General features: G+C 30.0%; 1 protein-coding gene across 5 annotated transcripts in view; it reads right to left on the bottom strand.

Annotated features, from left to right (window-relative positions):
* Positions 1-27,934, bottom strand: part of Ypel (Yippee-like) — a 603,854-nt gene that overhangs the window by 90,695 nt on the left and 485,225 nt on the right. For all 5 annotated transcript variants that reach the window (XM_075362050.1, XM_075362051.1, XM_075362053.1 and 2 more), the window contains one exon: positions 9,146-9,285. In XM_075362050.1, the coding sequence (XP_075218165.1) occupies positions 9,146-9,285 (140 nt within the window). The remainder of the gene's footprint in view (positions 1-9,145; positions 9,286-27,934) is intronic.

Raw genomic sequence — 27,934 nt, 5'->3', positions numbered from 1 at the left:
CAGTCGTTCTTATGCACGTATTGTAGACGAATTTCGTGGGAAATATCCGGATGTGGCAACGCCTAACAATTCGACCATAACGAGATCAATCGCCCGTTTTAGAGTATGCGGATCAATTGCAATCACGAAAAGAAATGGAAGACCGGCCATTTTGACTGATGTTAAACTGGCTGAGGTGATGCAACGATTGCCTTCAAAAAACATGAGGAGACTATCAGCGTACTTTGACATTTCATACGGAAGTGCTCAGAGCGATGAAGCGTTACACTTTCTTGCATATCATGTTCGCAGTGTTCATGAATTGAAGAAGAAGTAAGTTGTTTATTTATATTATGTTCTTTATTACACGGAGTCAACATATTCTGAAGTGTTATGTAATTTTTATTTTTCATTAAAATATTTACTTAATAAAATGTCTACCTTAAATAAATGTTACTATTCATTTGAAATCTGAACTTTCTTTCAGATTTCAAATGAATCTGTTTGTTATCGGTGCGATAACAAACAAGTACCAAAAAAAACTCTTTTTTTGGATTAATGCATAGTAAGCAACAAATTTTCTATAATAAAGTTTTCTCTAAAATACCTCGAAGGCAATCGAAACTGGTTTTTTCGCGATATCGCCCACCCCTTTAACAAATTTTGAAAAAAAATTAATATGATCAATGCCCCATGTATAGAAATATTTTAGCTAAATTTCGGTTTTTCAAACCGGTTTATTTTTTTGAAAATCGGGTTGATCAATCCTGAGATGTAAGGCAAAGAGCAGTGCGACTTATGTACGCACATACACATGTTTTTTGGTGTAGGTCTAGATGAACTAGTTGGAACTTAAAACCCGATACTCCATTTCTGACACTATCACCATATTTTCCCCTTTGATATAACTATTCTAGTCATATTCGCCGGGAAAGTAAGAGTTATAGAAATTTCTCTGAAATACGAATACAAAGAATTTAAATTGGAATTAATATCTTCAATCTGGTTCAACATAAGTTTTTCGAAAATGGTTCAAAACATTTCTATACATGAGGCAGTAATGGCATTAAGTTTTGGAAAAAAATTATAAAAGGGAGAAGGGAATTAAAAACTTCATATTTTTGATATTTTTTATTTTATATCTCAAAAACCCGTTGGTCAAAAAAGTTGAAAATATATGTATATATGAACCTCGGCTTTGAATTGATTTTCGACCCCCACTGGATTAAGGGATCGTCAAAGTACCCGTATTTTTTTTTTTTTTTTAACTGAAATGATTTGTTACATTCCTTATCTTTCCATTTAAATTTTTTTAGATGCCACTTTGGGTGGGTGTTTGGAATGTGATGGTCTCACACCAATGGTTAGATCGTTTCGAGGTTCTAAAGTAGTAAATTCTAAGTAGTATTTGATATATTTAATTTTTAAGTTGAAAACTGTTGAAAAATTATCTAACGGTTATCATACTTTGTTAACACGGAGTGTATATAATTATTTTATAAACCGATAAAATAATTGACTTAAATAACTGATTTTTTTATTTACTTCACCGGGAACAGACGTAAGTTACGAAACATTTTACAAGTAATAAATAAATCACTCAATAATTCTGGAAAGTTAAAATATATATACACAAATATACTCGTCTGTGTGTATATATTTTACTGCATAGTAACATTTTCACTGATCTGATCACTGATCATTCAGGTAGGTTAAATGTAACAGAAAAATAGCAAAACATTTCGGTTTTATTTCTTTCCTGAACAAATTTTCACCGATTTGAGAAATAGTAAATCCGATTTGATAGTAAGCCATATTTATTATGTATTGTTATTATTATTATTACGGTATATTGATAAAAAAAGTAATATTTTCTTTCTACTGCGTAATACCATTTGAAATAAATACGTTATGTACGCATGCCCATCTGAAATGTGTATAGTAAAATACATATAAGCTTGCAGTAAAGGTTTTCATAAGGCTTCGCATTTACCTTACCTATTCCTTTTACTTATAACAAGATTGTCGTGCATATCAATTTTCACAACCCAATTATTACAATCCTGTAATAATAATAACAAAACCATTCGCGCCACTCAGTGGCACGAGTGATAGCGTCTCGGCCTTTCATCCAGAGGTCCCGGTTTCGAATCCCGGTCAGACATGGCATTTCTCATTCACTACAAAATTCCATTTCATATTCCTATGCACAAGGTTCGAGTTTCTATAGTGAATTTTATCAAGCAAATAAAAAACAAAAACACCTTATGCAAATGATAAAATTTTCCAGGATTCTATCGCCTCAACCTCAAAAAAGAAATGTATTACAATACCGAATATTGATTATTTTATTATGATTTAAAAAATAATAATTTATTAATTCGTTAACATCACACATAAAATTCATAGTACTTATCTGCAATGAAATGAAAATGATACATTTAACATTTAAAAGGAATAGAAAATTAAACATTACCAGTTAAACAATTAAACCCTAGATAAATTTTTATTACATAACTTTTTATAAGTAAAAGATCGTTCGTTGGATTGTGCTTCTCACAATAGTAGAAGTAACACTGCTGATCGAGTGAAATAATGATAACATATTTCTTTACCAATACAGTTATAATTATAGTAAATAAAATATCAAATTTATTTCATTTGCAACGAAATATATCGTAATATTTTTATTTGAAATGTATTAATAAAATTGTAAGCGTTTCATCATTAAATATTTATTATACTATCTACGTACACCTACATACCCTACTGAAATTTAATAACATATCTTGGGACTCTTTCAATACCAACAAGTTTTAAACATACAAAAATGGTTTGATAGATTATCGTTTGGCACCCATAAATCTATACTATTATATAAAGAGGAAGAGGATTTTTGTTTGTTAGGGATAAACAAAAAGACTATTCGATCAATCGTAACCAAATTTTTACCCATGTTTCTTGGCATAAATGAGTAGGTTTTTAGATACATTCATCCCGAAAAATCTTAAAAAAAAATACATATGTAATAGTGGAGATTTGCCGGAAAAAGCACAAACTTTAATGAATTGAATTAATGAACTGTGAATATCACTGTGTGACCTGGGTTTGAATTGAATGATTCGAATTACAAAAATAATAGAATTAAATTTACGTTAAATAAAATAATATTAAACAAATTTCTATTTAACAGTAATTTCATGTGTGGGATTTCATGTGAGGTTATAGTGAGGAGTGCGAGCACCTCATGGAGGCTAGACCGATTATCAGCATCAACCGGTAACAGACGGAATACCCCTAGGGCGCTGTTTTCGGAGGTGCAATGGGGTGCTCTTACAATATCTCTGCAAACAAACGTCCGACTCTCAAAATTCAAACGGGGTATTTGCTAGTATAATACAAAAGCAGGATGGGTAAAAACCAGAAAAAAATTAACTAATATACACAGATCCTGAATTTTTATGAATTTTTCGTCACAGTGTGTGCGCGCGCGCGCGCGCATTAGTTACCATATTTACTATTATTCCATCTTTTGTAATTTAGTTTCTTTTTCACGATTCTATAAAGCCTTAACACTATAATTATTATTTATAAGTAATATTCTCACAACCATGAGGATAACGCACAGTGCGGGGGTCCAAGGGGTGGAGCCCTCTGAGTAGATGGGCATGGCGACCGAAGCAAGCTCTACGGATGTCCAGGACGCCGGTCCCCCTGACAAGTTGGGAATGGCGAGCTCTGCCCCTTGGGATAGGTCCCGTGGCCCCGGGAATTCCCAAGGAGACTTTGAGTTTGCTTCGGGATTCGCCAGGGCTGACCTGAGCCCCGAGTCTCCAGATTCTGGCTAGACAGGCTAGCTACTATAAATTATACAGACCATTATTTAGAATACTAAAAATTTTTTATTTACCCATGTATTTCTATCCACAAACCTGCCATCTTTGTTAAACCAGTTATATATAGTTATTCTTAAGAAAATTAACAATATTTACGTCTATCAAAGTAGACCAAAAGAATTGATTTCAAGAAAGCTGTTATATTTCCTTTGCCATATTTTTAATAAACTACAGACCTATTTAAAAAATATTTTCAGCAGTTTATTAGAAAAAAACGCTGACAATGAACTGCATAACTTTCCTGAATAAGAATTGCTTGTTTGATTATATTTAAATATTTTAATTTTAATTTCTGAAGTCAAGATTCTCAACAAAAAATCCAATAATGAACATATTTAATCAATAATACTAACAATTGCAAAAATTTGTTTTAGACTTTTTTTTAAATATGGGGCTCATGAAACAGGGGCTTTTATGATGATTATAATATTCACTAAAATTGATTTTAAATGAATTTAAATCGATATTAATTTTTTTTTTTCATTTTAGGGGCTACCATACTCAAAGAGAAGCATTCGGGAAAAATTAATTTTTAAGAAAATAATCCGTAAAAGGTGATTATAAATTAAAAAAAAAAATCTTCTAAAAAATGTTTAAGAATACAAAGATACAGTCATAATTCTAAATAAACAAAATTATAATTTTCTGGGAAGGAAGTAAAAGTTTTGGCAATTTTTTTTCCAAAAAATACTAAATATAGGGCTATCAAAAACTTAAAATTTTTACATTTTAAATGTAACGGTTAACTTACGAGATGAATTTAAATTTAAAATAAATTTTTATACATTTTTAAAAACTAAAAAATATTTTTTGTTAACACAACTATTGGAGTGGGAAGAAAATGTAGATGAAAAACCCATTAACTCCTTTTCTGAAGCAAGATAAAGTTAAAATAAAGAAAAATATAAAAAGTCATTTTTTGGGAAGGGGCCAAAATTAAATAAAATCTTTTGGTAATTTGTGATGTCAATAAAAAAAAACTTCAACTTCTATAAGAAAACTCTTTTACTGAAGTGCCCCAGTAGAGATTTGAAATTTTATTTGGCAAAAACATTCCCATCTCTTTTTACAATTTTTGCAAAATTTAATATATTCTTTCCCTTTCCCTCGAGGGAAGTACCTATCTACCAAATTTGAAGAAAATCTGTCAACAGGGTCCAGAGTTCAAAGTTCACCAGTTTAAAGGTCAACATACATACGTGCAAACATCCGTCTGACAAAAATAGATTTTTATCAGGAGCATTGGAATAAAAACGTTTTTCCGCAGATTATATACAATTTATTAAATTTTTTTGTCTCCTTAATCAAAAAAAAAAACAATTTTTTTAGATTTTTTTGACCGATTTATAAACTTTCCCGCAAAAGCAATAACAACTATCGCTACCACCGGGAAAGTAAATATTGAAATATTATTTTTATGAAACCAATATACTCTCTGTGGATGAAGTTTTTAAATAATACTATTTACAATAGTATATTATGCAACGAGTCTATAATGCAAGAGTGCGAAGTAAATTCCGACACGAGCTTAGGAGAGAGTCGTAAACTTCGTAATACTGCATTAACGGTCATTGTAGAGTTACATACCGTATGTTTTCTAAGGCTGAGAAAAAATTGGGATTATTGATTTAAATTAATGATCATTCTTTAAGGAATAATTTTTTTTATTTTTAAAAAATACATGAAAACATACATTTCTATGATAATAGGTTTTAAGTGATAAGTTCTGCCTTTTCTTTAATACATTTTCCCCAAAATCCGCAATAATTAATAAAAGGATAAACAGTGTAATATAGAAACTTAGTTACCTATCGGTGTACTGTCAAATTAACTTCTGCTTGCTAACTATTAAGTCGGATTAAAATAAAGTCGAAAAAAGCTGATACATTAAACAATACCCGCTTCTGACTGGTCAGTTGTTGAAAAGAGTAGCCTTCTGATGAACACCTATATCATAATGTAATGAAATTCTGTTTCATAATTATCCACATTATGATACATGTTCCAGCCGCGTAATTTAAACGTTATACTACAGCCTTATACAAATATTAATAATAATTTTTTTAATAAAAGTATTCTTAATTTTTTTTCACTAATGTACAGAGTGTCCCACGAATAAATCGAGAAACTTTAAGGACACGTTCTACCGGGAAAAATAATGAAAAAGGTACATATAAATATAGGTCTAGAAACGCTTTGTTTTCGAGTTACAGCTAGCGAAAGATTTCTCCCGGATTTCAGCCCTTCTAACAAAAAGAAGTCGTGCTTTAATTTTTGGGACCCAAATTAAGGAGTGTAATTTAGGTCGGCTCAAATGAGCTGGGAAATACAATTAAACAGGTACCAGAACTGTAAATCCACTTGGTTTTAAGATAACTGATGTAAAATACAAAAATCCAGTTCCACTGGATCACCTTTTTCACAATTTATCTTCATTAAAAAAATCCAGTAGTTTTATTACATAAATCGATAATATTTATTTTTTACGGTGAAATAATTTGTTTTATGATTATATTTAATAGTCAAAATTGAACACCCGAATTCTTAAAGATTAGTTTTGTACTAAATATAAGTTAATAACACAAAATTTTGAAAAATAAATCTTCAGTTGATAGTCAGACAAAGATGTTTATACTCTTATAGACATAATAACAATAGTAATAATAAATAACACAAAGCTTTCATAAATTTTATTACTCATTAAATGTTCGCTGAAGAAACGACAAAAGATACGAGACGAATAAGCCATAAAACTGACGTACAAAAAGGAGTAATAAGAATCTACCTAAAACAAATATAAATAAATAAGATAATGAAAAGGGATGATGATCGTGACAGAGTAGGAAGCAGTGATGGAAAGGGTAGTGGCGGTCAGAATGAAAAGAAGCAATAAAGGTTCAAGGTCAAACATGCAACAAAAGGGGGTTCAGCTTATATATATATGTATATAATGGAGTTTGCTATACGCGCAAGGACCAGCATGCATTAAGCCGACAAGTTCTATAGGACTACAAGTATATCGGGTCACTGCACATAGAGCGTACATAACAGCACGTTCGGTCTCCGCATTAAAAGAGGTGCAGGCATAAACTTCACATTATATATATAAATCATAATAATGTATATAATAGTATACATATACATAGATTACCAAAAATCCCTCGTAAATTTAAGTCATAAACTAAATCTAGAACTGAATCAACTTTAATTTTGTAAGACTTGTAAAATATAAATAACAAGACAGATCGTAAAAAATTTCAGGACGAAAATATTTTAGATTAAAAAAAATAAATTTACCTAAAATATTAAAATATCAAAATTTTTAAATCCAAAATTTTTAAAATTATACTCTGACATTTAACTTAATTTTTAAATCTACGTATATTAAAATTATAAAAAAATATAACTATAGATGGCGTGTAAAGACACAGCACTACATATTTAATAAAATTATACACCAACAGGCATATACGCGCGCGCACGCGACTGTTTAATCAGCGTATACGAACACTGATTGTATCACAACGAATTTATCAACAAAACTCATATAACTAATTATAGTTTAGTTTATCCATAATATAACACCACACAACACGATATTACAGAAATATATATATATATATATATATATGAGTATAAATCACCAACCAAGCACAGATAGTGGTCACAATCATTGTTTCTAGAGTCGTCATCGGCCAATGACCTTACAGTATAAATTGTCCACCAATAAAATAAAAAGAAACCTCTTCATTTTTCGGGTGTAAATTAGTTATTTTACAGCTTATATCAATAATTAAAATGTAATGTAAATTATTTGAATAAAAATAACTTAAAATCAATACTAACAAAAACTTTTTCATCATTTTAATAATCTTAAAATTTAACCTTTTTTGAAGAAAGTGTTCGTGTCCTTCTAATTAAACGACTGCCCAAAAAGGAGTATAATGTTTAGGATGTATGTAAGTATGATTAATATATATATATAACAATAGTATATACCATATCAGTTGAAACTGAATGGCTGAACTGATTTAGGTGTATGGTCCCGCGTTGGAATCCATACGTTACCGGGACTGTCATAGGCTGAATATACGCTAAAATAGATTTAAAAAATTAAAAACAAATTTATACTGTGTACAAAATTGTCACCCGCAAGCTCTTTAATTATTCTACAATAAAGAGCAATGTTTGTCAGCGATGTTTTTTTTGGCAGTCGTGTTTTTTAAATTTTAATATTTATCTCTTGTTTCACTTATTCATTATTCTTTTTTTATGATTTATTTATTTAACCACCTTTTTAATTAACATTTATGGAATCATTTTCTAATATAAAATATCAAGATTTCATAAAATGTAGTTAAAAAAAGGAGAAATGAGAATAGTTTTAGCACATTTGAAAAATGAATTATTTTATAATAATATTTACAAATACAAACATTTTTTAGTCGACAATTTGAAAAAATAAACTAATTTCATGAAATTTATATAATTTCCGATTTTAGAAATGGGAAAAGGTGTCTCTTCTTCACAAATATTCCCACAATAAAAACACCTCATTTAGAGAAAAAGAGATTCAAAGTTACAATTTGAAACGGTCGAACAATAAAAAAAATTATTACAAAAATAAAAATTAGAGTTGGGGTGCTTCAATTTTGTTTTTCCAGATTTTGTCAAAGGTAAAAAAGGAAAAAAGAGTATATTTGAAAAAAAAAAAAACGAAAAAAGATTTCTTAATCTACCACTCGTTTCAAAGGACGTCGGTCAGTTGCGTCCGTCTGAAAAAGAACCCGGCCAATTGCGTCCCTCGTAGGAAACTTTACCTTGCTATTTCGAAAAATTGATCTTAGTAATAAGTATAGGCACTGATGTAACTTTCTCTGATCATTTGCGGTTTTAATATCCCAGTGAAAAGCAAACAATATTTCACATTTACTAGTGATCATCAGTTGTAGATATCCTCTGAAAGGAATTAAATACATGTTTTTTCTAGCCAATTATAATAGTTTTGTCAATTCCATTTGTTACTTTCTTTTTTTGGCCTCGGGGACCGTTGTTAGGTATCGCTTCAGAGAATGAGAAGGAATGACAATTTTATTGCGTGTGAAATTGCCACGCCTGGGATCTCCGGATGAAAAGCTGAGACGCTACCACTCGCGCTACGGAGGTTTGTGTGATTGTTTACACAAACTTTCCTTTCCTGAATCCTATAACGATTTTACATTATATTTTCTTGAAAAAATAAAAATTTCGAAAATAAAAAATATAAGTACCTTAGATATTAGTTCGTCGTGGTTAGCAAGGTGAGCCCGGCAGTGTATGCAAGAGTAGGTTCTGTGGCAATGGGGCAAGTACGCCTGGAACGTCTTTACCATGGTGGCGGTGGCACTGCCATATGTATCACTCGTACCTCCTGTTAACATAAAAAAAACATCTGTAATTAAAAATTTAATTAATTTTTTTTAAATTACATTTTAAAATTTAAATGTTATTATCACAATTGGTTTATTTTAAAAGGGACCAGTTTATGGTACTTTAAATATTAAATCACATCTTTTAATTTATTTATAAGAAGCTTCTCGTTGAAACATTTCAAGTACGATAAGAACAGATAAATCGATTTTAACTAAAATAAATTATTTTATGACTCTTTTAATCTAGAAAACGTAAACACATAAATGCCCGCAGACTTACGTAGTATTGGCACTAACAAAAGTACAGTTGAGAGGATAGCGTATCGGGGCGGAACTTCATATGAATCCATCGCCACCTGCGAGTCAATCAAAGTTTCTATACTTTGACAAAATAATACTTTTAACGTACATACAAACTGATACAAAAATCACTGGATAAAAAACATCCAATTGAATATCTATCTAAATAAAAGACAATCTTCGTTTCGTGTGTGCTCTAATAGCTCAAAAATAAAATTACTTAACTGATTTCGCTGAAAATTTCATAATTTATCATTATTTGTCTCGGAAGTGTTTACATATTATTAGTTTACATGCTTAAAACAACATTGCGTCCAAAACGACAAAATTGGTCTCGCATAATAGCTGTCTGAGGAAGTCGATATTGACACAGACAACGATCGATATAGAAAACAACAATCGATATCTCTTGATTTATAACTACATTAAATTCAGTAAAAGAAGTTTTAGGTTATTCATTTAAACGTTATATATAGATATATATAATAGTGAGATTAGTGTAGTTTGAACTGTTGTAAACATTTCGGGAGTCATAAGAAGAAAGAAACTTTATAGCGGGTTAATATTGTACAATTTATTGTTTTCGTAATATTGTCAGTTTCATTTTTTTCGTAAGTTACAGAAATGTAAAAAAAAAAAAACGTAAATAATAATACTAATAATTATATAGAGGATAAAACTTTAATAATTTAAAAATAACAATGCGTCCAAAACGAAAAAATATTGGTCGACACCCAATTCAAGCCAAGAGAATGAGAGAATACAGAAGAAATGAAACGGACAAAGTAACAGCACAACGAAACGAACGATGTAGGTTACATACGTCAAATATAATACAGAATCTATTTAATTCATACAACAAATTTTCTATTAGAGAAGTACTGCCGAATCGACTAGTATTAAATTAACAAATAAAAAATTATAAACTTAACCGTGAATAAAGTTTTTGGCTAAAATATCGGTATAACTAAAAACAGAGATTTTTTTTGTTATGAAAGAGCGGGCATCAACAGCTACGGTCATTAGCCCGGTGGAAATCCGTACCGTATGAAAAGATGTCATGCCTGACCGGGATTCGAACCCGGAACCTCCTCACGAAATGCCGAGACACTACCTAGTCAGCCACGGAGGTCAGCACCAAAAATCTAATCGTATTAAGCTGGTTATTAAGATTACTGTTTCTAAGGCTTTGTAAATAATTCTGATGAACAAATGTTTTTCTAATCTTCTGGAAAATTAATTTTATTTAACATCGTAAAATTCATTTAATTTAAAAGATTAAGTATTAAATCTTATTGTTTTCATAATAAACGGAATGAATCTTTTAATTAAAATTCAATATTCTAGAGAGTTCAAAAAGTGACGCAACCGTACGGGAAAATAAGTAAGTTACAGAAGTTGTTGAAAGTTGCCTCAATTATGCGATTCACATAATTGAATACAACGTTGCATGCCCTTACACATATGTTGTGAGTTTGTCGAGGAATTGCAGCGACACATCGTTCAATTTCGCTCTGCAATTCGAGAACGGAGTGAGGATGAGTTCTGTAAGCAGCATCCTTAAGGTATTCCCACAAGAAAAAATGAGGAAGGGATAAATCAGGAAACCGAGGGGGTTACAACCAAAATCACTTGTCATGAAAACACTGATCCAAGAAAGTCATAGTGTTGTTGGCTGTATGAGACGTAACATTACCCTGCTGGAACCACATCTGCAGGTATAGTGTTTACAAATTGTTGCACCATCTGTATGTAGCGCTCACTGTTCACTGTACCATGAAAGAATGTCATGAAGATTCTCCTACGAGAAATTGCACCCCAAACACCCACTTTTTGTCCGTGTAGGGGTGACTCGTGCAGCTGATATGGATTTTCCGTGCATCAAATGAGTGAATTCTTTGCATTCAGGAATTTATCGAGGTAGAACCACGCCTCGTCAGACCAAAACCAATCACAGAGTTCTTCTCCATTTGGCGTTACAGATGACATGAACCGTGACAGAAAGCTGCAGGTTTTCCAATATCTGCAGGTAACAACTAGTGAACAACACTAATTTTGCACGGATGCCTCTTTAAACATTTGCACAATGTCGTGTGGGCACTTCCGACAGAGAGACCAGATTGGCTACATAGGGGTTGCACAGACTTCTTGGGACAAACACAATAAACAGAATAGGCAGCTTGCACGTAGATCAACTTTTCTGGTGTTAGCACTTTCGGTCGACCACTTTTGGGTGCATCTGTTACATTCTCTTTATCTTGGAATATTTCGTACAGCCGCTTGATGCAGGACTTTTTTGGTGCATTCACACCGTACTTTTCTGAGAAGGAATTCTGGGTCTGGGCATAACTGGCACATTTAATGAATATTAAGACAATAGAATATTCTCTGCTGCATTGATTAACTCATTTTCCTTCAATTAAATAAGCCACAAAAGAAGGAAACATTCTTTCATAAGGTTGCGTCACTTTTTTAACTCTGCATCAGGTATTGTAGGATTAAAGAAAAATTAATATAAAAGATACGTAATACATGCACCTATATTTTAATAATTAAAACAAAGAAAAATTAATTTTATAAGTTAGAAAGATGGTGAGTTGTTTTGTTTTTAATTTGATGTCGATTTCAAAATTTAAAGAAGAATTACACTTTTTTTTATATCGATGCTAGAAGATGGATGGCCTCTCAACCTTTCATTCTGCAAATTTCGGGTTCGAATCCTGCTCATGTACAGAATTTTTTCTAAGGTAAATAATAATCTCAATAATGTGGCAAATTAAATCATCTCCCCTTGTTTATTTTTTCACTTAGGAAAAATAAAAATAACAAAAACTAAATAAATCTTTAATGAAAAAAAAAGTGTTCGAATAAATTATAATAAAATCTTGTAAGAGACTTCCACTTACTTTTGAATAAGAACAATTTATTGCTTTCATTTATTTAATCAATAAGATTGCCGATTATAATAATTACAATATAGTATAAAATTTTAGTATTAAAAACAAAATAAAGTAATACGAAAGAAATCGCAGAAAATACTTTGTTAAATTTTAGGCAGGGATCAATTTTATTTTTTAAAAACTGCTTCAAGTAATTTTTTTTTCATTTAAACCTTCAGAAACATTTTAACGGAAGATTTGAAACAAAGTACAATTTGAAACACCATTCATAATTAAATATTTTTCCTTTACGGTAACTCTTATAAAATCATTACGGGTGCACTATATATGTATGAACATAAATAAATAATGAAAAATGTTTGTTGAATAATTTAATTTTATAAACGTTTCTTTTTTACTTCCTTAAAATTTATGAAGCTAACAATTTTTTTTAAAACCATTTTAATTCTCTACGATAAGATATTATATATATCTAACACGAGAGAACTGTAATACCAGATTAAAAGCAATAAAGATTTTAATCTACGATAAAATAAAACCAACGTTGTATTAAAAAAAAAAAAAAAAAAATGTTTAGCAGTATAAGCTCTATGTAACATAATTTAATGTCTGAAATGTGCCACGATAACAAGATATACGGTAACATACGAGATACTCTAAAAAAAAAAACTATAAGATAAATGTAGTAATTTAAATTACAAAAAAACAGCTTTATCAATCTCCTTCTTCACCACAAAAAAAAAAGGAAATACATTACAAATGACAAGATATATGTGTAATATTTATCATATAATTACTGTACTAGAAAATCTTTTTACATTTATAGACTACTTTGTAGATTATAAAAAATTTGATGAACCAGATAGATGTAATAATATATCCGGGAAATTTTAACGATAAATTATGCAATGGTACTTCTGGTAAATCAAACCGATTGAAATTTAATCGGTAGAACCCTAGACCGATTGATATAAGAAGGCTACCAGATTCAATTCCCGATTTAGGTTTGGTATTTGTTCATCGGTCTTAATTTTACAAAAGATTTACCGATTCGAGTTTAACATTAAATAAAGATAACTTTGCTATTTCTATAACGATATTTATTTTCCCTCTTCCAGATAAAATGAGAAATTATTATCACTAACAAACGAACTTATTTTCTATTTTATTTATTTATAAATTAATTTTATAATTTCAAACAAAAATAATAAAAACTAGTTTTATAATGAATTGTCAAACCCGTTTAAAAATAGTCTTTAAAAATTTTTTTTTCTGTAGAACGAAATATACAATCGTTTTCTTCCTGACAAAACCATAAGTAAATAATACGTTAAAATATCTCACGACAGAGATATTATAATAACCGTAAACGTCCATGTTAGTAAACATACTTATACTAACAACTAAGAACCAGTAAACACACATTATGTCATAACACTATCATCACTCGGTTCTATAACTTGTCAAATCTATGGACTACATGTGTCCAACACATTCAGTTCGCACGCGATGGTTTTTTAAAACATTAAAAAATTAAATTCTTAAAAAAAATTATTAATTTGACCTGAACGTATTTGTATTTTTAATTTTTTTGTTTGTTTTCCGTAGGTGGGAAAAAAGCTCTGCCAGCCGATGTCAGGCAGACAGCAGTGCGGGACTTCTACCCGCTAATAAACCTCGCCCTCTTATCTAGCGGGCCGGATCTAAACCATATGGTATGTTCACAGCCCCTGCATGATCACCCAGACACTCTACTATCCGAATCTAGATAACCGGAAGGCGTTCGGTCATCGTCCCGTCAAAAAAATACTTTTTTATCGTTTTTGATTGTGTAATTCTAATTTTACTCTTTATCGAATGATTCGATGCGGATGATTCTTTATTTAGTTTTTAGAAATAGTTCTCGATGTTAATTTCTATGCAAAATTTACCACACAATTATTTCAAACAAAAATTACTTTGTCCTATATACTCGGTTTGAAAATATTTCTGTTCGTCATCATTCCTTGTCATCGGATTGTCATAACGTAATTATTATAACCAGATGTAATTTTGTTATTTGAAATATTTTTATGTTATGATTTTAAAAAATTAACTGAAAAATTTTGAATAAAAAAAATATACACACATAAATATTCACGCATTCCAGAGTCTTAAATCGAAATCGAACTTGGTATTTAATTTTCTTAGTTATCTAATTGTAATTATTTTCTTACCTTTACCAATATGCCGGTTTCTTGAGAAAAGTTAATTTTTTTTTATTCTAAACAAAAACTTCATAAAAAGTAATTTTTTTTAAGTCGGTACCAAATTAAAGACTAAAAGACTGTAGATAATTTTTCTTCTTTTGCCCTTAATTTTATAATAAAACTTTAAAGAACTGAAAAAGTGATTTATTTTTTTTACAAGAATAGCATATGTCATTTTTCGTAAAAAAAGGTGACAACAAAGTTGTTTCTGATGCAGTGCTTACACACACATAAACACACAACTTGATTTAAAATATTTATCATTTTATTTAAATAAAGTATTTTTTCGTTTATTTAATTAAATGATTCTAATTAAAACGCGTGCGTATACCGTATTTAATTCGCGCGGATGTGGCGGTACGAGCGGCGACGGTCGGCACTAACTTAAGTAATGTAATTTCACAACTTACATAGAACAAATTTCGCTCGTACGGTCGGCAGACCGGTGTAGTCGCGAGGCTTAACGCACTCTGTACCGAGTCAACCGGGCGATCGAGTTCGAGTTCCAGCCAGACCAAATTACATTTTTACACTTTAAATATTATTCATATAATTAATTCGCTCACCTAGTTGAAAATTTAATGTCAACAATGCCCCATATATAGAAGTAATCTGAACTAGTTTGGTCAAAATCAGTCCGGTAGTTCTGGAGATATAAGGTGATTTAGAAGCCAACAACGAACACAAATACGTACATATGTACATACGAACATTATCATCCGGCAAATTTCCATTCGATTTTTTGGTTTTTGGGGTTTCTTAGGCGTCAAAACGTGAAAATCCGGTGAAAACCTCATATGTCCAAACTAAACCGATTACAATACTTTCCCTTGTATAGCTATAACTCTGCTACAGCGCTATCTAGACAGGAAAGTAGTTGCGTTAAAAAAAATATATTTTTGATATTAATATTATATATATATATATATATATATATTTTATAAATAAAAAATTGAAAGAGTGAAATTTGAATATATACTAGCTCGTGATTACATTACAGCGCCAAAAAAAAAAATCTTTTTAATAATATGTTTTTTCTTCAAAAATTTAAATAATTAAAGCAATTCTTTCTAATTAATAAGTAATCAAATAATATCCTTTTTAGATTAAACCGTTTTTAAGGAATATAAATCATTCATATATAAAATATTTTTACATTCAAGAACAAATAAACAACGAGGAAAGTAATTAACTGAGGGGTGATATTTTTATCAATAATATTATACTATTTTTCCTACAGAACGTACGTTAAAAATTAAGTACATAAAATATTAAATGGGAGGAGGTTACAACAAAAAAATTATGTTTCAATAATGAAATTATAAATAAAAATAGAGACTGGATCCGAACAGAAAAAAATTAGAAATTAAGAATTAATTTGATAATTAAATTACAAATTTTAAATGTATTAAAAAAGTAGGAGCAAATTAAGAATTAATTGAAATATCTTACTTTCAGCTTTAAAACAAACAAATAAGTAAACAGTTAAAAGTTCTCATTAAAGAACTAATACAGTTCACCAAATTAAAACAATACAAACGCATGCGTGTGCTTACGCACGCACACACAAATTTTGCAATATACCCTAAACCACTAAAGATAAGAGTTCTGCTAAGAATATGTGGCGGGAGAGAGTGGAAGGAGATACAATTTAAGTATAGTGCTGAAATTTCCATTAACTGAAAAGACAAAGACTTCAGCAAAGTATACACAGTACAATGACTTCTTCAACCGATTTCCAAATGGTGTAGCGTATTATTATCATCATACCATCATGCACCACTTTACTACTTACAGTAATTAAGAATATCTGTGGACTAATTTATTAAAAACACAAACTATATTTTATAATCAAAAGATAACAAAATTAAACAATTTTATCTTTATTAAAAATCTCATTTATTTACAAAACTCAAATTGTTTTAATCTAAAAATTATTATTTTATTTTATTTTATTTTAAATTATATATTTTTTTTTTTTTGTGGGGGTTACAACGAAGATTCGTTATTAGCGCCTGGAAGCAATGCTTCTACAACAAACAAACTAATTCTATTGTAATAAAGGCTAAATGTCAGGGTTACATAAACAGTAATATAAAAAAAAAATTTAACAGACAATTTTTTTTCGTTTTAAATTATAAAATGTTCTGTTTCTTTCTTTTGCTAAGTACATACTAATAGATTATTCTTATAAACTATACATCCACAATACACAATATAATTTCATTCATTATACAGAGTGTCCCAAACGTTTCTAAAGGATTTCAGAACCTTTTTAAGAATTTAAATTTACAAAAACGATTTGTAAAGAAAATTAGCACAATTTATGGAGTTTTTTAAAAATTAGTTCCGAAAGACGACATTCTGCAAATGCCCCCCCCCCCCATTTTCAGCCTCGCTCATACTTGTTCTTTCTAAGATGTTTTCCATAATAGATTTTCATTTAAAAGTCTGATTTCAGGTCGGATGTTCTTTTTTATCCGTTCACGGATTCCTGGTTTATTGGAAAACTCTCTCCTTGAGGTAACCCCCGCAGCAAAATGTCAACGGTGGTTATACCAGTCGACCATGAGCTAGGGGCGGATCCAGGAGGGAGATCCCCTAAAGGCCGTGGCTCCTCCTAAAGTCCTTGCATTTTGAAAATCCAGTTGAAAATAACTAAAATATTTTACCAATACTGTATTGTCAAAATAACCAGTTGCAAGTTACAACCCTGTAATTAACATGAATATATCTTTTTTTTTAATACGTAATTAAGAGAGGCTGACGTCACTTGCTCTAATGCATATTCATAACGACATGCAAATTGATATAGATCGCGTTATCGATCGGTATGCTAAGATGCGAAATCATCCAGACAGATGAATTTATTTTGTAAATAAATTATTGTATGAAATAAAATATGTAAAGTTTGGATTGTAAAAATTAATTTATAAATATTGAAATTAAAGAACAAATAAAAATCAACTTAATTTAAATCCCATCTTACATAATTATATAATTTTAATTGTTAGCATAGCAGTTTTGATTGAAGTTGTTAGGACTACAACGTCCGAGCTTAAAGTTAATTTAGCTTCTGGAGTCCCCGTGAGGATCACTTTGAATAACTTACAGCTTAATTTTTATAAATCGAAATAAAAGTGAAGAAACTTAAGCATCTTTTTGATTTTGTCGAAACCGTCCCTTTTTACCTCTCTTACAGCAATACTAATTAATGATTGGTTAAACAATTTTTCGTGTTTAAAAATAGTTCAGAATATAGTAATATATCCAATAAAAGTGTATGAAATATTACATACTCAACATAATCAGGAGTAGGAAAATGTGATCCCCTAGCCCCCAATGGCCTCTTCCCAAATTTAGTTACTGGATACAACCCTGCCGTAGGCGGATAAGGAATTACCGAATCTCTCGAAATGATTAGTTCACCGAATGTCTGTTAAGAGCTCAATTTTGGGAATGGCCGTGTAAGATGCGGGTCCTATCCTACTGGAAACTACATCTGTGGCATATTTCATAACGCAGAACGTAAAAAACTTTGGAGTATGGCTGTATACCGTTCACCATTAATAGTTACAGAATTTCCATCTTCGAAAAAATTGCGAATGATGTACGATGATGTCTTGAGCATTGATTTCAAATAAAATTGTACATTTTGTGGGATGAAGTTGTCTTTCGTGGGCGAGTCTTGAATTTTCCGTTCCCTAAAGCTTACAGTTCTGTTTATTTACGTAATAAAAACTTCCGTAATACTGACTCTTTGTTCAACACTGTATCTCTCAGATCAAAACTTCCAAGTTTCTAATTTTCAAGTCGGAGAAGAACAGGAAAAGCTTATATAAAAAGTTATTAATTTTTAAAAACACCTAGAAAATCTTGTAGCACCCGTACAATATTAAAATATGGGGAAAAAATAATATTTTCCCGTACTCTATACATATAGGAAATATAATAATAAAAAAATATAACATAATTAGATTAAAATTTACGAGAAATAAGATGTTTGATCTGGCTTTAAACAATAAAGACCTAAGTAGCTAATTGTACTTTTTACAAAATTCCCTACGAATAGAAAACAAAAAATCCTTGGGCAGTTTCAAAGGTCCACAAAAGAACACTACCCTAAGCTTAAAAAAATAGCAGCTGCCCTCTTGGCTATTATAAGGTGCCAGCAAACATGAGAGATAGAACAAGGGTAATAGATGACCTAATTCAAATGGCAATCATCCAAAGAAGAAGGAATAAAGGGGTAAGAAAAATGTATGAAAGAAGAATAAAAATGGAAGCTCGAGGTAGTTTATAATCGTACTACAAATATTTAGGGGAAGTTAAGATAATAAAAAAAAATAAATAAATAAATTATTTTTAAGATAAATAAGATTAACTTATGGAACAGAACGAGTGATAGAAATTATAATTTATATTTATATATAAAAATAAGAAACAATTTTACGCTAACATTAATTTTTAAAAGGGAAATTGAAGAAAAACAAAACTACTTGTATATTATCGGTCAATTATTTAAAAAAAAAAAAAATAAATAACTTTTTACGATTTAAAGAAAATAAACCAAAATATAAAGAAGAAAGACGCGTTATTTATAATTTTTACATAAATTGGATAGTAATTTAAATAAGATTTAATAAATATGGAAAAACAAACTTAAGTATAAAAAGAAATGAAAAGAAATAAAGGTGTATATTTCTTTAACTTTTTAATTTGTGTATGAAAGAAAAAGTAAATTAAATAAAAGAAAATTTCAAGAACGAAATAACATCCTGAGATAAAAAAAAAAAATAATTTTTGATAATATTAATATTCACAAAATTTGAAAGCAAATAAATATATATATAAATATAAGCAAATAATAAATATATATTTATATATATATAAATAGCAATGAAATTGTATGAATTAAATTTCCAGTTTAAAATAAAATTCAATTTAAAATAAAATATTTCCTTTACCATTTGCATGATGTGTAGCACTTAAAGCAACGAAATATAGAAAATAGGAAAGTTAAAAAAAAAAAAACGCTTATATGGTATTACAGAAGTATTGAAAAGTTATTGGTTTCATAGCGTAAAACATTAATACCAGATATCCTAGATAATAAAGTAGATACGACTAAAATCCACATTAATTATTTAAATATCAACTGATGAAATAATGATAAAATAAATACATGAAATACAAAGAATTGATTGAAAATAACTTAAATGCAGAAGTCGTTAATGAAAATTATTTTGTATGTCCACTATGAAGGGTTGGAGATAAAAGTATATTTATTATTTTTTTTAATAAGTATTATTTAAAAATTAAATAACACAGTAACTCTGTTTCAGTAAAAAAATTCTTTTAAATGTATTTTAAATGAATGTGTATGAAGAATTTAGATTTAAATGGTTTAGAAATGCTAATCCTCTTTTATAAGCGGAAAACGTTGTGTTCAGTTAGGCTTGTTTCACACACAGCAACCGTGAACACAGCGCCGTTTTCACGCTAAAAGGATGAAAGAACAGATGGAGGTCTTCATACACTCACGGCACTGTTTAGACCGGAGACGACAGTTGTTTTCGCCGCCCCTCCCGAGGTCTGTACAGGCACCATTACCGTTTAAACGGCGCCGAGAATGATACTCACCGAGCTGCTTTACATGAGCCGTATGTGTTTGCTCCATGTGCGTTGTAAAAATATTGAGTACTTTATTGCCCACCGTTAGGTACTATTTCAGAGGATGAAATAGACACGCGCCACGGACGTCGGAACGAAATATTACTTTAAAAGACAACAAATAGCCTTATTAGTTTCAGATTTTTCTTCTTTTTGAATATCAGATCGAGGATACTGATGTTCTTTGGTGGCTGAGTTTAAATTAACCACATATCTCAGGAACGATCGTTCTGAGACTGTACAAGACTGTACTTCATTTACACTCGTACACATCATTCTGATTCATCCTCTGAAGTAATACCTTACGGTGGTTCCGAAGGCTAAACAGAAAAAAAGAGATTTTTCTTCTTATCTTGCCCAACTTATGACTACAATAAATATCTCTTATCACTTTTTTTCTTTTTTGACTTCCTTTCTTCTCAATATTTATTCAATCTTTCTTCACATGTTTTCACTTTTTCTCTTCACTGCATCATGAAGAGCAATATTTCTAGGAAATCCTTGTTTTCTAAAATAATATTTCTAAATTTATTTCTATTTAAGATTATTTTTATGGCGATATTTAGTTCTCTTATATCCTTTAAAGCTTCATTGAACCAGGTATTTTTAGTTTTATTGGTTATAGACAAAATTAAAAATTCTTTTAGTCATTTGTTTTTTCTTCTATTGTGAAAAGATAGCCAAAACATATCAGTTTTCTTTTCCTTATCATTAAGTCTATCGTTAAATTTATAAAGCTCTTCATTTTCACAAATGCCCAAAAAGAAGTGTAATGAATTTAAGGTGTATCTACGTACGTATGTATGTATGTATGTTTGTTCTACCGCAGCAGCTCAATTGTTGAACCGATTTAGATGTATGATCCCGGGTTAGAATCCTAAAGGATTCACGTTCCCGGGAGTGTCATAGGCTATATATATATAGAACACCGGTATCCAAGATCTGGTATTCAAATCCATATAAAAGTAACTGCCTTTATTAGGATTTGAACCTTAGACTCTCAACTTCGAAATCAGCTGATTTCGTTCACCATTAGTTCACCACTAGACCAACACAGTGGGTTAGCTGGGTTTAAAATGAATGATTCGAATCGAACGATTGAATAATATTTCAAAAATAAAAGGATTAAATTTACCTTAAGTAAAATAATATTAAATACATTTAAAAAAATCTCTGTTCAATAATAATGGATTTCTCGTGGGTACTGCGTGTTAGACTAGTGAAGTGATGCGAGCACCTTATGCGAGACTAGACCAATCATCACCATCAACTGGTAACAAACGGGGTGCCCTGGGGCACTATTTAGGGAGGTGCAATGAGGTGCTCTTATAATAATCCTGCAAACAATCGTCCGATTTTTAAAATTCAAACGGGGTATTTGTTAATAGATTGAAGGCTAACTTTTGCTTGCATCAGTTACACTCTCGATCTAACACGCCACGTTTATTCGGAAATAGTAATGATCATTTTAGTTTTAGTAAAAGTGAAATGAAAATTAATTTAGATGAAATTTTTCTGCTATTATTATCGAATTTTAAATGCTTGTTGACTATTATTATTATTATTATTAGCATGTATATAACTTTTCAACTACATAAGGTATGATTACACTATAAATTTATTAAATTGTCACTTCTTTTACTTATGAAAGGTGTCGTTTATTAATGTAATCTGTATATTTTAATTTATGTTAATGAAATTAATAAAACTGCATGTATTCTTGAATGTTTTATTTACCAAAAAAGGAGTGTATTGTATTTAGGGCGTATGCATGTATGTTTCACTGCAGCAGCTCGACAGCTGAACCAATTTAGATGTATGACCCCGCGTTGGAATCCTTACGTTACCGGGACTGTCATGGACTATATATATATATATATATATATATGCTTAATTTAAAAAAGAATGAACTGTATATAAATACAAAATTGTCACCCGCATGCTCTTTAATTATCTCATACTAATAATTATCCTATATTAAAGAACAATGTTTGCCAGCAATGTTTTTAATTTTTAATAATTATCTTTTGTTTCTAATTCTCCACTTATTCTCTTCAATTTCAACTAACCTTAGGGTCAATAGTATTTTCCTCTCTTTTTTCTCTAGCTCTTCAATTTTGCCTATCTTATTCAGATATAAATACTCAGAGGCATACAAATATTCAGGCCTAATAACTGTATTATAATGCCTAATTATGTTTTTCTGGAAATTGATTTCTTATTGTATAAATGTTTTATTAAGTGATTGGCAAGATCCATTTTACTAGCTCTAATTTTATTCGATTCTTTATCTAAAGACTTGGGGTTTACTTATTTCACATGGGTATTTAAATTTATCAGTTCATTAATTTTTCGATAATCGGTTTTTAAAGTCTTTGCAGCATTTTTAATATTTTACATGAATTTAGTTTTTTGAAAAGAAATTTGTAAATCTGTTTTTGAGGAAATATTTTTAAAAGTTTAATTTGTTTTCTGCACTTTTAATATCGGGGCAAAGTTGCCAGATCATCTGCAAAAGCCAAACAATTGATTTTGAGATTTTTACTCTTATTTCCTAGTTTCATAATTTCTAACTATAAAATTTCCATCGTGTTTGTTTCATTCCTTAATTACTTTTTTCAGGATTATATTAAACAGTAAGGGCAAGAGACCTTGCCTCACATCTGTTTTGATTTCAAAAGGTTCAGACAGCTTAGTCCTTGAAATCTTAATTTCTAAAGGTTTCTTTTACTCAATTCACAGTTTTATTGTCTACTCACAATTCCTCTAATATGCTGAAGAAAGCTTTTCTAACTATTGAATCATAGGCTTTTTTAAAATCCACCAAAAAGATTTCAATATTTTAACCTCTTTTTCAGTTATCTGGAATAATTATTTTTAAACTAAAAATCTGCTCTGAAGAAGACCATCCCTTTCTGAAACCTCCAGGAATTCTCCAATTTGAGGTTTTATTTGTTCTTCTATAAGATTTAAAAGTTTTTTCAGAAAATTTTATAAGTTAAAGGTAACAATGAAATTTGCCTCTACGGTTATTTACGTATCTTTTACCGCGTTGTTAAGGAGAGGGTGTATGATTTTATAATTTTTAATAAACTAAATTAAAAAGATTTCCTTTTAAATACTTACTCTGTAATATTACTCTGTTGATGAATTTTTAATTAATATTTACTAATTGAATAAATCTACACTTATTGCGTACTTTTTTAACGTCTACTTTAATACATAATGAAATATTAATTAATTAACGCCTTTAAAAATGTACTTATTTTATTTATTTATTTTCCATTTTGAATAGTTACTTCATTACTATTACATAAAATATTTATTAGCATGTACATACGTTTATATATTTATTAGTATTTATTTATTAATTCCAGAAGAATAATTACACTTTTTTATTAATTTATTTCAAAAGAAGGCTCTCAATCCGTATATTTTTGTTTGTTTATTCGGGCATAACTTTTCATCAAGAGCACCAATTTGAGTGAACGTTTTTAAAGAATACAGAATGATCTCAAGGTGGTGTAACACCATTACCGAATGGTAGTGTACCATTAAAAAACCGTATCAGGGGAAAACTCCGATTCAGGCAGTAGAATATATTTATTACAACTCGAAAAACATTTATACTAAACATGTATCTTAGATTACTCGATACTTTTCTGTAAACGAAAGTCTTTTATCGGCTCTTTATAGTTTCAAAATTTTTCACTTCGACATTCTCTCACAAAAGTCAATCGATGTGAGTTTTCTACAGACATTTCAATCCTAATATGTTTATGAATAAACGAAAAAGAGCGTAATCTTTGTTTTTGAGTCACATTTAAATGACGCTTACGGATCAAATCACGTCGAAATTCCCTTTAAAACTGCATTTTTTTTATAGCTTTTATTTTATGTATTTCTGTAGTTTAGACAGCCTCTGCTCGTGTATGATATAACAATTTTGATTCTGAACCCTACACATTCTTTCCCTCAAATCGTTTTCAATGAGCCTTGTTTTGTTTCAAGAAACATTATTTTCTCTTACGGGTAGTCTTTTATGTAGGCCTTTTTCTTTTTCCTGTTTAGCCTCCGGTAATTACCTTACAGAAAATACTTCAGAGGATGATATTATGAATGTAAATGAAGTGTAGTCATTTACAGTCTAAGTTCGAGCATTCCTGAGATGTGTGGTTAATTGAAACCCAACCACCAAAGAACACCGGTATCCACTATCTAGTATTCAAATCCGTGTAAAAATAACTCACTTTACTAGGACTTGAACGCTGGAACTCTGGACTTCCAAATCAGTTGATTTGGGAAGACGCGTTCACCACTAGACCAACCCGGTGGGTTTTATGTAGGTCTGACCATACGTTTACGCTTCGACGAATTTACAAAACTAAAACGAAAAGATTTTGGCTAAGAAATTAAATCGTTTTCAAAGGGAATAAAAAAATAAAAAAAATACGTTACACTGAAAAAATATATTTCCCATTTCTTCCTCAACGAAATTTATTTGTTGAAGTCGGCACAGTTTTTTTATAATTAGCCTGAAGCCTTTCTTTCTATATAACGAGAAAAAAATAACTAGTGCACTCATAATTTATTTAAAATTTGGCTCTGACTACAAAAAATTTTCAAAGATTGCACTAAGTGTGAAAGGAAGTACTACTATTTATTCATTTTTAGCGTTACATTTTATTTTTTTAAGGCAGTTCATATAAAATGCCGAATAGCACAAGCGAAACGAGCCTTCAGTAAGAAATATAATTTGTTTACATCAAAAATTAATTTAAATGTCAGAAAAAGATTTTTGAAAGTATATGTTTGGAGTGTCGCATTATATGGAAGTGAAACTTGGACGATCGGAGTATCTGAGAAGAAAAGATTAGAAGCTTTTGAAATGTGGTGCTATAGGAGAATGTGAAAAATCAGATGGGCGGATAAAGTGACAAATGAAGAGGTATTGCGGCAAATAGATGAAGAAAGAAGCATTTGGAAAAATATAGTTAAAAGGAGAAACAGACTTATAGGCCACATACTAAGGCATCCTGGAATAGTCGCTTTAATATTGGAAGGACAGGTAGAAGGAAAAAATTGTGTAGGCAGGCCACGTTTGGAATATGTAAAACAAATTGTTACGGATGTAGGATGTAGAGGGTATACTGAAATGAAACGACTAGCACTAGATAGGGAATCTTGGAGAGCTGGATCAAACCAGTCAAATGACTGAAGACAAAAAAAAAGAAAAAAAAGGCAGTTCAATATTTTTCAAAATTTTTTTTTATTTTCCTTTCCATATTTTTATTATTATTTTTACTTGTGTGTGTGTGTGTGTGTGTGTGTGTGTGTGTGTGTGTGTGTGTGTGTGTGTGTGTGTGTGTGTGTGTGTGTGTGTGTGTGTGTATGTATGTATGTATGTGTGTGTGTGTGTGTGTGTGTGTGTGTGTGTGTGTGTGTGTGTGTGTGTGTGTGTGTGTGTAAGTGTGTGTGTGTGTGTGTGTGTGTACACACACGCACATATATATATATATGAAGCTGGAAAATTATCGCATGATTTTCCCATTAACGCCGGTCAAATCATGATTAACAAAATAAGATTTAAAAATCAAAATTTCCAAATTTAAAATAAAATAAAACTTCAATTTTAGGGGCTTCCCTACTCTGTTGGGAAATTATGGGGAAAAATTATTTATAAAGTGATCTCTAACAAGAAAATAATAAGAATTTTTCTAAAAATATTCATATATAGGTTAAGCTTAATAAATTTGCTTAAGCAAAATTTTTTCTAACACCCTCTTTAAAAAAGACTAAAATACGAAAAATAAAATCCCGGGGTAGTTTTTAAAAAAACCTACAATTTAAAAAAATTGTAAACATTTCTTGATATTTCTACATATGAAGTATAAACCTTCAATAATTTTTCTGAAAAATATTTAAACCAAAGGGAGACAGCGAAAAAGAACAAAAAACATATATTAATAAGTGCTGGGGGGTTGACTTAAAAACAAAAATTAGATTTGTACATGCACTGTAGGCAACAAATAATTTACTTTTATAAAGTTCTCTTTAAAAACCTACCAAGAAAATCGAAATCGGAAAATTACGATTAATAGATAGAAATAGCCCATATATAGAAATATATGAGCCAAATTTGAAGAAAGTCGGTTCTGTCAATTCTGAGATATAAAGTCAAAAGCAGTGCGACACATACGTACATACAAAAAAAAGGTTTTTTTTTCTAGAAGAACCAGTTGAACCCAAAAAAATAAAGATCTGAAAAACACCCGATACCAGATTTTTGACATGATCATCAAACGTTCCCTTTAAATATAGCTATTTTATAGCTGATTCCCCGGGAAAGATATATATTAAATAAACTGTTAAAGCTTTATAAGCAATTAAATATTACTTATTATGAAGAAGCCAATAAATGATTTTTACCACAATATTCTTTTTTTTTAAGTTTTTATTACCGTAGCCACTAATTTTAATTTTATCGTAACATTATATTTCGATATAACTAAATTTAAAATTATTTTAATAGGTTTCTCTATAAAGAAGAAATAAATCTGCCGATCTCCGTGCCTGAGTAGATAGCGTCTCAGCATTTCGTGCGGAGATCCCTGGTTCGAATCCCGGTCAGGCATGACATCTTTTTATACGCTACTAATTTCCACCGGTATAATAATCATGGCTATTGATACCTGCTCTTTCATAACAAAAAATAATAAATTAGAAAAAAAAATTAAAAATATTTCAAAACCGACCTGAAAGTACGCATTACAAAGATTTAAAAATGTATAACTGTAATTTATTTTATTAATATAGACTTATTCAAGTCTATATTAAAATAATATTTAAAAAAAAAAATGTAACCGACATCCAGACCATGTAAGATGATGTACGTGTATAGAATTACAAGATTCCCACTGTCCGTACCGGGGCTGTATATTATGTATAATATATATTGAGCCAGAAACGTTTAAGACGAGATATCTCGATTTTTGATGATTTTATTAACGGTGCTATATATATTGTGCAGAAACTCACACTATCTGCCCTGCAGAAGACCATATACAAGTAACATCATCTAACGTGACGCATACATGTAGAATATCAGGATTCCCATTGTACCTACTTATCCGCCGGACGGCGAGAAAACGTGTTCGTCAATTCTCAATTGATGCTGACCGATTATTTGTAATTAAAAAACTTTTTCAACATCATGGTACCATCGCGAAAAGCAGCTGCGTCGATTGCAACAAGATTTATTTTAATCTGATTAATAGGGAAAATGTTATGCGCGAAAAAAGAAAAGAAATATACGGGTCAAATACATAACGTACTTTTTTGAAAACGTTAAAAAAATTAACGAAATTTTAAAAACTTTTTTTATTGTTAGTATTAACCAATTCCAGTGATACTTTAAAGGTAAAATAAATCTTCTAAAAAAAAACTATCTAGAAAATTTAAATTATTTTTTATCATAAAGTAAAGTTAGTTAAAAACAAAAATAAAATTTTGAGAAATTTTAACTA

Source organism: Lycorma delicatula, chromosome 4 (genome assembly GCF_047948215.1).
Source record: "Lycorma delicatula isolate Av1 chromosome 4, ASM4794821v1, whole genome shotgun sequence".
Lineage (NCBI taxonomy): Eukaryota > Metazoa > Arthropoda > Insecta > Hemiptera > Fulgoridae > Lycorma > Lycorma delicatula.
Note: the sequence above shows the minus strand (reverse complement) of the source record. Positions and strands in the feature narration are given on the sequence as shown.